General features: G+C 46.2%; 1 protein-coding gene across 1 annotated transcript; it reads right to left on the reverse strand.

Moving 5' to 3' along the window:
- Nucleotides 1-515: 515 nt before the first annotated feature.
- On the reverse strand, nucleotides 516-12,988 carry Sftpd (surfactant protein D). Its single transcript, NM_012878.3, has 8 exons — nucleotides 12,974-12,988; nucleotides 10,827-11,025; nucleotides 5,674-5,790; nucleotides 5,317-5,433; nucleotides 4,875-4,991; nucleotides 4,359-4,475; nucleotides 2,849-2,932; nucleotides 516-1,000 (listed from the first exon to the last, which is right to left on the reverse strand). Exons 2-8 carry the CDS (start codon nucleotides 11,020-11,022, stop codon nucleotides 624-626), a joined length of 1,125 nt encoding a protein of 374 aa, NP_037010.1. The 5' UTR covers nucleotides 11,023-11,025; nucleotides 12,974-12,988; the 3' UTR covers nucleotides 516-623.
- Nucleotides 12,989-14,520: the final 1,532 nt, after the last annotated feature.

A 14,520-nucleotide genomic window follows, 5' to 3' on the forward strand; every position in this document is an offset into this window, starting at 1 on the left:
CTGGGCTTTCAGGAAACCAGAGCTTTCTAGACTGCCATTGTTTAGTTTGGAGAAATCAAAGAAAATGTCATGACCAGAAATGCCCCGCAGAAGGAAAATACTGCCAGGATCCAGGAAGATCTCACCTTCCTGACTGAGAGTTAGGACCTGCGTGATCCTGTGGAGAACAACAGAGACGCAAGACAAAGCCAACAGGAGCACCCAGGACACCAAGAACCTTAGGCGAGAGTGGAGAAAAGCCCAGGAGAGAATGCTTAAAAGGGGTGCCATCAGCCAGGCCGAACACAGCTGAAAGCTGGAGAAGCAGCAAGGCCAAGACGAAGGCGTTGTGTTCTTTGACAGGTCACAGAGATGGATTTGTATCCCCTACAAGTGGTAAAACACAGCCCCTCTTTCCCCTGAGAGTTTTTCAGGATGTAAAGGCAGCCGTGCATGATACCCTGAGAAATGTATGTATTCTGTGATAGCCCTGCCTTTGGGCTGCTTTCTATAGAGAACCCAAGCTGTACAGAGAACCCAGGCTATACACCTTTTATTCGGATGGTGGCAGCATAGAGGTCTGAGCTATACCACACTGGCTAAGCTCCTGGCCCAGTATTGTTCTGTCTTCTACCTCTAGGGGCTCAGAACTCACAGATAACCAGGCGCTGCTCTCCACAAGCCTTGTCATTCCACTGCCCATTGGTGAAGATCTCCACACAGTTCTCTGCCCCTCCATTGTTGTTGGGCTCCCCTGGAGCCCAGTTAGAATAGACCAGGGCCTCTCCTGTGGGGTAAGTGAACTTGCCCTCCGTGCCCACATCTGTCATACTCAGGAAAGCAGCTTTGCTGTGGGCTGTGACGAGCTGCTGTACTGCAGCATTCTCAGTAGCAGAACGTGGGGAGGCCAGCTGCCCTCCGGCCTGCCTGCACATCTCCTTGGCATCCTCAAAAGGCTCTTCCGAGTTTGCCGCCCTGAAGATTTTGTCTCCAACACTTTGGCCATCAGGGAAGAGCGCGGCTGAAAGAAAACAGAAGGTGGGCTGAAGTTGTGGCATCCCCTAGCTAGAGTTCTGGGTCTGTGAGAAATTGAGCTGGAAATGGAACCTCCCCGCAACCTTCTAATGAAGGATATCGGGGCACCAGAGATGATGGAGAGAAGTCTGGGGTCCTAGCACCTCAGTGTACTCTAGGAGAAGATGCCATCTCTCCCCGTCCACAAGCAAGAAAGAGCACTGAAGCTGCAAGAAATGTAATACAAGGCTCCAAACTGGTATGATTGTGGGGAACCTTTCACTCTGATACCAGAGCTCAGACACAGGCTGAGGACACAGCTCAGTGGATAAAGTTCTGGGTGTGCCAGTGTGAGGAGCTAACACACCATGTCCACATAAAAGCTGGACATGAGGGCTCGAAGGGGTAGAGACAGGTGGGTCCTGGGTGGGGTAGAATGGGAGTCCCCACTGACCAACCAATATCACCAGAACAGAAAGCACCAGGTTTAGTGAGAGATCTGGTCTCAAAAGCTCGAGACAAGACGGAGAGCTAGTGAGACGGCTCACAGGTAAAGGTGTTTGGCTTTTGCTGCATAGCCTGCTGACCTGAGTTCAATCCTTGGAAGCTGCATAAAGGTAGGAGGAGGGAACTAAATCCATAAGGTTGTTCTCTTGACTTGCACGTGAGCAGTATGGCACACCTGGTCACACAGCTCATACACGCACACATATATAATTAAATAAAAAATAAAGTATAAAGTGACAAAGGACACTACATCAACCTCTAGCTTGTACACACACACACACACACACACACACACACACACACACACACACACTTACCCTCCAAACAAAACTTTAACTCTTCATGTTCAGCCCATGAGAATATAAGTTACTGTGTAGACTTGAACAACTTTTTCTAGGAAACTACTTTGGAGTGAACAGAAGACAGTGCGATGACCCACAGTCACCCTGGAGCTAGTAACATGGGTCGTCAGCCAGGGTTTGTGCTGCGTGCTGGGGTTAAGGAGCAGCCAAGGAAATAGCGGGGCATCCAAGAGTTGGGCCAAGTCCCAGGTTGTCCTCAGCCTCCTAACCCTGGAAGTGCTGGGGAGGAACGTGAAGTACATTTTAGAGGTCCACATATTTGGGGAGATTGAGGGTGGTGTTAATAGTGAACCCCAGAAAGGAATCAAGCCAGTTATTAAGATTCTAGCAATGACTATTGAGAGGGCAAGACGAAGTCACTCTCTCTCCACTTTCTTGACTCTGAAGCGATGGATGACATCACAAAAGAATCATCTGAATAGCATGCATCCATCTTTCCTTCAGTGCTCACCCATCTCTGTGGCTTCGTGCCCATGCACGGAAGTCAGCAAAAGAAACGAGAAACTGGCAAGGTTTGTGTTCTAGTCCTACACTGGGAAGCTAGTCAGATCCAAGCTGCACCCTGGTTTACTGTTCTTTTCCTCTGAGTTATCTTTAAAAAGATCTTGGGGGATATTCTCCATGGGCTCAGTATGGTACCGAGAGCCCTGAACAGGGCTGGCTGGGCGAGAGTCATGTGCTGTCACAGGGTTGATCCTGAGTGGACTTGTGTGTGCTACATGAGTATGCCCTCTCATTTATCCCAAGCACATGGAAGGACCCGATTGTGATGTGTATGGGTGCCTATAACACACATGCACACATGCACAGGTGCACACATGCATACATGCACACATGCACACGTGTGTTGATAGATGCCAGATGTGTAGCTCAAGCCCCAAGTCCAGCCCTAGACTCAGTTCCTGCTCATTCTCACCCTAGATGTAGAGCAAAGCTGAACCAAGTGAACAACCCTAGCTCAATTTCATTGAGATCCAGGAACTCACCTTTCTTATAGCGAGAAAAGGCAGCCTCTAGACGCTGAAGTTTTCCATTCAAAGCCTCCATCTGCTGCCTCAGAGCAGCACTGTCTGTATGGGAGGTAAACAAGAGAAATGACCATGTGAAGATTATGCTATAAGCCTAAGGATGGAGTCACCCAGTGCCCCAGGGAGAGTAAAGGTCAGGGTGGGGAGTTCGTTACCCACATCAAGCTCTATGTCTGTAGGCATGGCTGCCCCCTGCTTTCAGTGCTTTTCTTTCCTTTTTCCACAGTTCTGTGTGTGTTGGGGAGTGTGTGTGTGTGTGTGTGTGTGTGTGTGTGTGTATGTGTGTGTGTGTCTGTGTGTGTCTGTGTGTGTATATGTTTGTGTGTGTATGCCTGTGTATGTCTGTGTATGTATGTGTGTGTATGTGTCTGTGTGTATGTATGTGTGTGTATGTGTGTGTATGTTTGTGTGTGTGTTTGTGTGTGTATGTTTGTGAGTGTATGTTTGTGTGTGTTTGTGTTGTATGTATGTGTGTGTCTGTGTGTGTATTTTTGTGTGTGTCTATGTGTGTATGTGTGTGCGTCTGTGTGTGTATGTGTGTGTATATGTTTGTGTGTGTATGTATGTGTGTGTATGTGTCTGTGTGTGTATGCATGTGTGTCTGTGTGTGTATGTTTGTGTGTGTGTTTGTGTGTGTATGTTTGTGTGTGTGTTTGTGTGTGTATGTATGTGTGTGTGTCTGTGTGTGTATGTTTGTGTGTGTGTGTGTCTGTGTGTGTATGTTTGTGTGTGTATGTATGTGTGTGTGTCTGTGTGTGTATGTGTGTATGTATGTGTGTGTATGTATGTGTGTGTATGTGTGTGTGTATGTGTGTGTGTGTGTGTGTGTGTGTGTGCTGTATTTGTTCCATGTCTATACACATGTGGCCCAACCATTATGTCAGTCATCTTCCTCTACCACCTTCCATATTAAGGTAGAGGCTCTTACCTGAATACAGAGCTTGCCGATTTGACTAGTCTAGCTAGCCACTTTGCTGATTTGACTAGTCTAGCTAGCCACTTTGCTCCAGGGATCTCATCTCTGTCCCTGTAGAGCTGGGATTACTGGGAGGCTGTATGTCCACTCACCATTTGGGGATTGGAACTTTGGAACTCTGAACTCTGAGTTCATGTCTGTATGGCAAGCATCTCACCCATTTCCCTAGTCTATCTGTCTGTCTGTCTGTCTGTTTGTTTGTTTTTAAGACAGGATCCAATATAGCCACACATCATCCACTGGACCATTAAATGCTCAAGGCTACCCTATAAACCAGGAAGTCAGCTGTTGTCACCTATTCCCCATGGTCAGACGAAATTACCTCAGTTTGCCTTCCCATATGACTTAAATAGGTATCTAAGCCAGGTCCTAATTTGCTCTCAAGTTTATCAGCTGACCCCAAGTTCTATTCGCCACTCATGAGATGCCCCTGCCTTGCTGAAGAGGGCTCCATCCCAGTGTGGCTCCCGGGACCGGAAGCTTCTAGCTTACCTGGAAGTCCACTTTCGCCTTTGATTCCTCTGTCTCCAGGAGCACCTCTGTCCCCCTTGAGTCCTGGAGGCCCCCTGGAACCTGGAGCTCCCTGTGGACCCGCAGGTCCGGCAGGTCCTGGAATCCAAGAAGACCTGACTAAGCTGTATGTTTATTTCTCAGCATTTTCACCTCACTGCACATAGTTTATTTTTATCCCAGATGTATTCTTTTCTCACACACAGACTCCTCTCAGAAACCAGGTACAGGCCCGCTGTGTGCACAGCTATCCTCAGCATCTGGCAAACAACTCTGTCTACGTACAACTTCCCGAACGAAGACTCCCCATGGCTTAAAACATCCCTCTCCCTACGTGGGACTAGTCCCAGGGGCCCTACATCCACCCTCCTTGGAAGCAGACTGCCTCCACAGACCAGTTTTTACTTAATAAGTAAGTTTAGGAGGGGGTCTAGGCATTGCCAGCACAAAGGAGGTACCGTTGAACTCCGTCTATCCCCACATCTATTCATCACTCACCTGCTGCCCCAGCATTCCCAGGGGCTCCTTGCTCACCAGGGGCACCTCTTTCTCCTTTGGGGCCAGCAGGGCCTTTTGCCCCTGCAGATCCTTGCATGCCGGGAGCACCTACTTCTCCTGAGAAAGGAAGAAACAGGAAGAAATGCTGCTAAGATGTGTTCAGTGTGCAACATTTCGTCAGCAGCAGGCCTTTTCACACAGAATGACGGGTTAGACAGGGAGCTGGGAACATTGTTCCTTGCTGCCTAGGGTTCCTCTGTGGAGGGTGATGGAGAAACCCTGTTGGTGTGGAGAGATGTGAGAGAGGTGTGCATGCCAACCTCCTCACAGTGTTAGTACTCTGGCTTCTTCCTGTCAGTCTGGCCGGGCCTCAGATCTCACTAATGGCTTCCACTGTCATTCCTCTTTTCTCCCTCCCAGACAAACCACAGCCCTCACCTACCTTTCGGCCCAGCCTCTCCTTTAGGACCTGGTTTGCCTTGGGGTCCTATGTTTCCCTGCTTCCCAGAGGGGCCTTCTTTTCCAGCCGGACCAGAAATACCTGGAGATCCTGGAGGTCCTGGCAGAAAAGGATCAGCCCAGTCAATGACAGTAAATTCCTTTGGAAGTGGGAGCCTCGAAGATGCATGTCAGAGCAGAGGTCAAATATACAACAGTCTATCCTGACACAACCCAGTGCCTCCTTCAGAACATCCATCTTCCTTCTTCCTGGAATAGGTTCTGTGCCTGCCACTGACACATCCTCATGATAAAAGCAGCGGCTGGAGGCACCATCTGAGTCCCAGGACCCATTGCTCACCAACTAGTCCACGTTCTCCCTTTGGTCCAGGTTCTCCAGCAGAGCCATTCTCTCCTTTGGGCCCAACTGGACCTCTAGGGCCAGGCAACCCTGAGAGTCCCATAGGTCCTGGCAAACCTACAGAAACAAAAGAAATGGACCCATTAGTCTTAAGCTCAAGAGAGACTGATGTCTTCAAGATGACGTCCCGGGCGTCCCCTTAGAAGTCTGCTGAGCATTAAAGCCTATAGCCACAAACCGTGGTCCTGTGGCGACCCACTTAATAAAAATTAGTGTCTCCATCTAGAGAAAATAGACATCCTTGGGTTGGAGATGAATTCAAGCCAAGAGCTTCACAACCTTGCATGCAGTTTTCTTTCCCCTGCTCCAGGGCCTCTTTGTCAGCAGAAGGCAATCTGCCAGCATTGATCGATCAGTGGCAAGTGTGTTTATGTACACACCTGTAAGTGTGTGTGAATGTGTGAACGAGTGTATGGGGTGTGTGTATTAGGAGAGCAAACTAGTTTTTTCTAATCAAACATTGCCCCCAGATAGATCCTAACTTGTTTATTGTTGTTTATCTACTCGATCATTATTTATTTGTGAAGAGTCCCAAATGCACAAGGAATAAAAGTGTAAAAATAAGATCATAGTAAGCTGCAGAGCTTCTGTGCAATGAAGGAGAAGCCCAACACAGCAAGGAGACAGCCTACAATGTAGGAGAAGACCCTGGTCACACAGTAACCTGACACAGAGCTAATGTCCAGAATATGTAAGGAATTTTTTTTTAAAAATCAACAATGAAATGCAAATGATCTAATTTTGAAATGAGCAGATCATTTGAACAGATTGATCAGGAGAAGAAATAAAGGTCAGAAAGTGAATGGAAAAATAAATGTCGGTTTCAGTTTCATTCAGTAGCTAGCAAGGAAATATATTTTGTACAATGAAATTCCATTTTTCACTAGTTAGAATGACTTTTACAAATAAAGCAAAATAGGCCGATGTTCTCTCTCTCTCTCTCTCTCTCTCTCTCTCTCTGTGTGTGTGTGTGTGTGTGTGTGTGTGTGTGTGTGTGTGTGTGTGTGTGTGTGTGTGTGTGTAGAAAATCCCCAATATGTACAGAAATAACAAATAGTGGTGTGGATGTGGATAAAAGGGAAGATATGTGTAGGAAATGACTTAGTATGGCTGCTGTAGGAAAACATTGTTGGGGTTCCTAAAAACAAAACAACTCAAAAAAAACAGAACTATAGTTATCATATAATTCTATTATGCCTGGAACTATATCCAATTGAAATGCAATCAACGAACCAAAGTGATACCCGCACACTTATGCTTATTGAAGCATCATTCCCCATAGCTAATATATGCCAACAGCCTAGGCTATGCCTACCAATGGATGAATGGGTAATGTGGTATAAATCCACAGTGGGATATTATCCAGGCATCATTTTAAAATATCCCATCATTTGTCGAAACATTGGTGGATGTGAAGAGCATCATGTTAAATGAAAGCCACCGACACAGAAAGACAAATGTCCCGTGTTCTGTTTTATACGGCTACTAAAACATGCCAACAGTCGACTAGCTTGCATCGTTGCATGTGTGCCCTTCAAGAGTTTATAACAAACCACGCGGCAGAAATAATTGTTGGAGAGAGGAAGTGAAGTATGTTTTTCTCCTCACAGAGCCCTGCCCAACACACGGTGCCCTCAGAGGAAGCAGGACTAGAAGGGATTTAGAGAGTAAGTCCTAAAGAGAAGAGTGAAACTCCAGGTTTGAAAACAAGAAAGACCAGGCCTTCCCAGGGCAAGAAGTGCAATTAAGACGAGCTGTATGTGAATTTTCTGGAAGATTCCGGACTTCCTAGTCCTTCCCCGTGATGAATCGTAGAGGGTTACATGGTAGGGCCATACCACATATCTAACTATGCATCCCGCTGAGGTAGGCAGTCCTTGAGGCAGGTTTAGCACCTCCTACCCTGAGGACTCACTACAGTGACCCCCCCCCCCACGTTGCCTGCTCAAGAGTGTCTATTCGTAGGCTCCAACCATCCCTTCAATAAATTCTAGAGACCGGCAGGTTTCGAAATCCTCTAAATAGATGATCAAAAGTGACAGTTGTTTCTTTATTCATGGCCCAAGTAAAGAGCAGAAAATATAAAGAGATGAGACCAGTTTCAGGACCAGTGTGGAAAAAGACCACCCAACATTCAATCCACAGCTCCCTTTGGGAATCAAGAGAGAAATGGGGGTCTCTGAAAGAGGGAGATGCTATGCCAGGTCCTATTGCTCTTGTAGCCACTCCTGGATGGCTCTCGAGCTCCAGCCCATTTATATAGGGGGCCACTTTGCGTCTTACATTAGACATATCTTCTCTTGCCCTTTAACCCTTACAGCCTATTTACCTAAGTGTCATTGGTTTTCCTCCAACCAAAATGCAAACTGGGACAGAAACATAGCAGGTTTTTTTTCCCCAATATGGAGTCTTCTTGTTTTAATTTGAAGCATCAGTGAACTACCAAACGACAGGAAAAGACAGAGATTGGGGCAAATTAGCAAGTGTTTTAGACACAAGCATTCAAAGAGGCAAGAGGCCCTGAGCTTCATGGCTGAACCTGTGTGGAGCCATGGCCGTGGCTATCAGGACTGTGAGACTGGTCTTTGTCAAGCAACGAGCACTCTACATCAACATAGATATCTGACCCAAAGGTCAATGAATGAATATAAAGTACATAGAAGGGGGCTGCTAGATACAGAGATGTTATTTATAGTTTTTATGATACTGTTTATTGAAATAATAATCTTTCAATTTATTTTATAGCTTTGTCATTCAATTTCCTCCTCAAGATCAAGATGTTTAAGACTAAACCTACTTATTAGATCCTGGTCTTATAAAAAGAGTTTAAGTCTTGAATGAATACTGTCTGTATTCAATGGAACCTAAGGACTTGAAGAAGCTAACTTTCTCTAATGTCTTGTGAGATTTTCATGACTTACACAAGCTTTAATGATAATTGTTCTTTTCACTGAGACTTGAGTACAATAGATTACTTGTTCAACAAAGAACTTCCTTGGAGCTTTATATTTGAGAACAAGTGTTGCTAAATTATATTTGTCCTAACTTTTTTATTTAAGTACATGAGCACATTCTTGGCTCCCATACCCTCACTCTACCTTTTAAGATTTATTGTATTTTAAGTGTGCTTGGTGTGTGTGTGTCTGTGTGTGTGTGTGTGTGTGTGTGTCTGTGTGTCTGTGTGTCTGTGTGTGTGTCTGTGTAGGTACCAGAGCAGGGAGGGTGTTAGTTCCCCTGGAACCAGAGTTACAGGTAGTTATTGTAAGTCATCCGAAATGAATGGTGTATAGGAAATAAACTCGGCGCTGGAGAGATGGCTCAGTGGATAAGAGCACTGACTGTTCTTCCATGGGTCCTGATTTCAATTCCCAGGAACCACATTGTGGCTCACAGCTATATGTAATGGGATCCGATGCCCTCTACTGGTGTGTCTGAAGACAGCTAAAGTGTGCTCATATGCATAAAAAAAAAATCTAAAAATCTCAGGTCCTTTGCAGGAGATGTGTACTCCCTTAAACACTGATACATTTCTCCTGCCCTAGAGCCCCAGTCTTATGAACAGTGAGAAAAGTCAGTTTGAACAATTGAGGTTCGTGAGCAAAGAGGAAGTCAGTCCTGCAAAAGGAACGTCACCAACAGATCTGTGCCCTTGTTTGAAATTGAGGATGGCAACAGATGTTTTGTAAAACCCAGTGTAATATCTTTTAGGAAGACCACCATTCTTCAGTAAAGTCTAAGATGCTAATTGATTAGTGTTACATGCATACATTTGTAAATCAAAGGCTCGCCATAGTTTAGCTAGCTCTCTTGCTGCACCTGTATGAATAGTCAAGCCCACTTTCCCTGTCTCTGGTAACATAAATACTTGTGTTAGCTGACGCACTGATTACCATGTGTCCCACAGGAAGCATCGAGGGCAGTACGGTATTGTTCCTATGGTAGAATCACAGTGAAAGTATCCACAGGAGCAGGTGGGTTCCTTTGCTTTCTTGGCATGCACACTGGGGGAAGAAGGTATATGTTGGGGTATCACACACAGGGAGGAAATGTGGGTGAGCTCTTGCCAAAAGATAGGGAACCTGACTCTCCATATAAGCTCTTTTAGTCACCGTTCAATTTCTGAAGGCTTGCTGAATTGGAAACATAGTATTTGATCCCATCAAAGCTTCAGCCCGGGACAGTGTGTCCCTCCACTTGTGTTGCTTCGTTATTGAGTTTCTCTCTCTTGCCCATGAGACTGCAGGGTCAATATTTTCAAAGCTAATTCCTTGGCTTATTAGTCCTACTGGTAAACCAGAGAATCCACCAACTTGGTCAGCAGGAACACTGAACTTTGCCCAGAAGAATCAATACAAAATAAAGTCTTTGACTCCATCCCTTATCATAGATTATTTGGCGTATATGATTCTTGCTTGGGGACAGGTAAACAGGCTTTGTGATACTCAGTAAGCGTCTCTAAGGATCACAGTCACAGAGAGGTCCTAACAGTCAAGATCTGTTTTAATGCAGAAGCCTTTGCTCTTTCAACTTTACCATCCCCCACTTTATCTGTTAAAGAAGACTGGTATGCTCCTTGTGGCTTTTGAAAGGATTAAATGGATTTCCGAGTGAATGCCTGAGAACAAAGCTGTACAAAGAAACACAAATTCCAATCTTCCCTTGTATTGTCTTAAGTTCTGCTAATAAAATCTACTTATGGGGGTCTATGGAGCCCCATCTTTCCCACCACATATGCAGTGCATAGAAAACATTAAAAGCGAATTAACAAAAAAAAAAGCGAATTAACATTCCCCATAGGCACCACTTAATCAAAATGAACAATTGCTAACTGCTGGATTATATCAGTAGTTTACCCATTCTCAGAATGAGAAGAATCCAGGGATCCCCAAGGAGGAATCAGGTCAGCTGGATTATGGGAGAAAACACGTGGTGAGCCAAAAAAAAAAATGTGTTTGGCAAGTAGCGTGGACACCAGGAGGAAACTCAACCCCTAGGAGGAAGAAGCTCATATGCAAGTTGATCACAGAGCACCTGGGGTTCAGGTTAGTTCACATTCCACCCCCTCCAGAATGAACCCTTGGTCCTGGCCCTACCTGGATCACCCTTCTCGCCCCGTGGACCCTCTCTGCCATCCCGTCCATCACGACCAGGCAGGCCATTCTCTGTTGGACTACACAAGACTAGGGTGCATGTGTTGGTTATTGATCTCTGCGAGAGGGTCTTCATTTCTGCTCCCAGATCGCCCAGGGGCTGTACAAGCAGGACAAGCATGGAGAGAAAGTGCAGCATGGCCTGCAGGGACGAGAAAGAGAAAAGAGGCAATGAGGGTTCTAGGATGTGGTTCTAGGTAGTGGCTTCTAAAGTCTGGAGAAGAGAATCTTCATCCCCACATCTTCTCCTATGATGAACACCCAGAACAATAAGACAACAAGACTCCAAAAGCAGTTTATGGAGGTGGCCTCACAGGTCTGGCCTGTGAGGGAGTGAGTAGCCTCACTAGTACTCTAGTTGACTCTAGTGTTCATCTCTGCTGCCCTGTGAGAACAGTGGCTGAGGCTAGTGCCCATCACTGAGGACTGTCTCATCCCTGGACCCCCTTCTATGTTCTAGACAGCTGGCTTAACTCATTTGAGGCCAAGTCTGCTTTCTCTCCCTGGATTAGCACCAACATTGAACACCACTGGTCCAGAGGTGAACCTGGCTCTGAGCGCTTCTAGATGCTTATACTGAGCTCAGGCTGGAGTTTGGACACATGCTTGCTAGGCTGTTTGGCATTCCTTGACCAAGCACCAAGTCCATGTGGAAAGTACTAGAGAGAACACAGGTAAAGATTTTGAGAGATATTAAGTTGCCAGCTGGAGAGACTCAGAGATACCGAGAAGTCTACTGGGCAATCTGAGAGGGCTCTGGGGAAAGGCTTTGTTGGGGGAAGGGAACATTCCAGATGGGCTTATTTATATTGGAGGCTGGTTTGAGGAGGAACCAAGAGAAAACACTTAGCAGAGTGTCCAGTCACTATCTTGGAGGGACATAGTCTGGCTGAGACCTGACTGCAGAAAGCAAGGCTTGGGTAACTCCCTACACAGGGTAGCTCAAGGTCTTAATGTCTCATGACCAGAACTTCCCCATAGTCACAGGTTGACAACTATATATGTCTTCAACCAGGGGATATGGGTTACCGGGGACCATTCAAGACCTGAATGCAACATTTCTTGTCTCAAAGAAGGCAGCACAGCGGCTGGGGACAAAGCAAAAGAGGCCTCCACAACTGGGGGTGGATCTCATGCTTGTCAGGACTTCCTGACCTGCTACTTCTCCACCTGGTGTTTCTGGGTTAAAACTTTGCATTTCTTGTTTACAGTTTCCTCGGGTCTCTTGGAACTTCCCAGAAATACCCTAATGAGCTCACAGGCCACTTCTTTCCCATTGTTTTAGCAGAGGCTCTGTCATCAGTACTGAAGGGCATGCACAAGTCAGAGTAAGGCCATGTTCCTTGACCTGTAGCCACCTTAACTTTAGGGCCCCATGTCTCATTCTGGGGAAGAGTCAAGGCAAAAGGCCTTCTGGTCTACCACCTGTTCACCTTAGCATTAATGAGGTCTTCAGAGAGCAGACATACAGGCTTCCAGAGCCGAGACGACTAATTGGCTGGGGCAGTGGATGGAGTATGCAGAGCCACACAGCCCACAGCTTGCATGCCACTCTGTGCTTTGAAAGTAAAAGTTCACTGTAAACAGAAGCTCTCCCTAATGTTGGCTGGCAAATCAGAGATTATGAGCAGTTAAGTTTATGGTTTAATAAAGAGTTTAGGCTAAGAGAGAACTCCTTTTGTCCTTGTTTCTATGCTTTTGGCATCAGCCTGAGTTTAAAACCCCAGCTTAGGGAACTCTCAGGAGTTCTTCCTCCACTATTTTTCTTATGAAATTGGGATCCAAGAAAAATTCACCTGAGTTCTCCATAATATCTGTATAGGTCTGTGGAAACATCATATAATATCCATCCACAATACTCCAGCTTAGAAACCAAATCCTCTTCTGAGCCAAGGAAGGTGACCTAGGGACAGAAGATCCTTATCCCTCACTGTGTCCCTCATCTCCACCCCTAAAATGTCTGGTCCCTGATCCAGAACGTAGGACTAGAATCCTATCCCTCTTCCTCAAAATCAGTGGGATAAACATCCCAGATGGACAAAGACATCCACAGGAGGTAGAGAAATGAAATGAGAAGCAGAGGTACTCACAGATTGCTTCCTGGTTGGCCCCAAGAGGTCCAAGTAAATGCACCTCTGTTTGTCAGGCACCACTATTTATGCCTGCCCTGTAAGTGGAGCCACCCAGCATTGGACTTCTGAGAAAAGTAACACACACACACACACACACACACACACACACACACACGCACAATTTTTTCCTGTTGACTCACCCACTCTTACCCCACCTACACTCTGGAAACCTGCCTTCAATATACCTAACACTGTGTGCACCTGCCACCTTAGCCATGCACTGTCAGCCAGTGATCTCTGTACCCTTTCTGCAGCTCTGGGAATGAGGAAATACCAATGCCCGGGTGTTGGAGCTGTCCAGGAACCTGAGGTCCAGAGCCCACTGTTTTGCACAGTAGCCTACAATGATTGAAGAACAAAAAGGAAACCCTCACGTTTACGTATCTCCAAAGGTAGGATTCATTGCTGTCTCCACTTCCTTTTTCATCTGGAAAGCATTGCCCAGATATTGAGAAAGAGCTGGGAGCTGCTTGGCATAGCAAGGAGGGGTAGGGCAGATAAGGAGTCTACAAAGGCAGCAACCCATGGGGACTGTAGTAGAGGCAGCTGCTGCCTGGAAGGGACACTGTTTCAAATACTGCGCTAGAACACACAGACGGGTCTCAAGCCATTAGGCAGCTCTTAATTTCCAGGATCTATTGGGAAGTTGTTCATTTTACCACTGTGACTTCAGGTTTGTTTTTTACAAGTTGTCCCCCCACGCCTGTTCAGGCTCCATATATCTCAAGGTCAAGGTAGCTTTACCTCCTTTTTCTAGAAGTAGAGCAATATTTTTCTTTCAAAGCAAGCTCCACTTCGATGAGAGACAATTTAGCTATCTATTTCTTTAAGTGAAAACAAGAGATTACAACATAAATAACCGGAGACACAGACACACACTCACAGAGCCAGCAGGGGCAGCCAGCACCATCTACTTCTGGCTACAGCCTCTCTGGAAGGGAAGGTGAGTCAGTACAATTGACAGGAAATACAAAGATGACCATATCCGTATCCCTCGGGCTGTCTGTCATTTGTCCTTCCCTGAAGTGCCTGGTCATAGAAGTGGGTGGCCTTGAGAACCAACTAACCCCGATCCTTCCCACAGTCATGGCAGATGAAGTCAATTACCCTGCACTCCATACTGATCTGAAAGAGATCCGATGCAATGTTTGCACGCTGTGAACAAACCACACGCCTTTCCCTTCGAATATGAGTGCTGAGACCCAGGCCCCGGAAGCATTCGAACACTTTCAGAGAATGGTGTTGTCCTCTCCTTATCAGACGGTGTCTTGGTCTGGGCTTGTATTATCTCTGAGACCCTGGTCAGAGGTTTCATTTTTTACCTGTTACCTAATTTGTTCTCTCTTCCAGCTTGTGGGCCTCTGTGTTGTATAGCATACCCACTTATGTATGCCAGCCGGAGACTGGCCTCTGTGTTGTATAGCATACACACTTATGTATGCCAGCCGGAGACTGGCCTCTGTGTTGTATAGCATACACACTTATGTATGCCAGCCGTAGATACA

The sequence above is a fragment of the Rattus norvegicus genome, chromosome 16, assembly GCF_036323735.1.
Source record: "Rattus norvegicus strain BN/NHsdMcwi chromosome 16, GRCr8, whole genome shotgun sequence".
In the NCBI taxonomy this organism is placed as follows: Eukaryota; Metazoa; Chordata; class Mammalia; order Rodentia; family Muridae; genus Rattus; species Rattus norvegicus.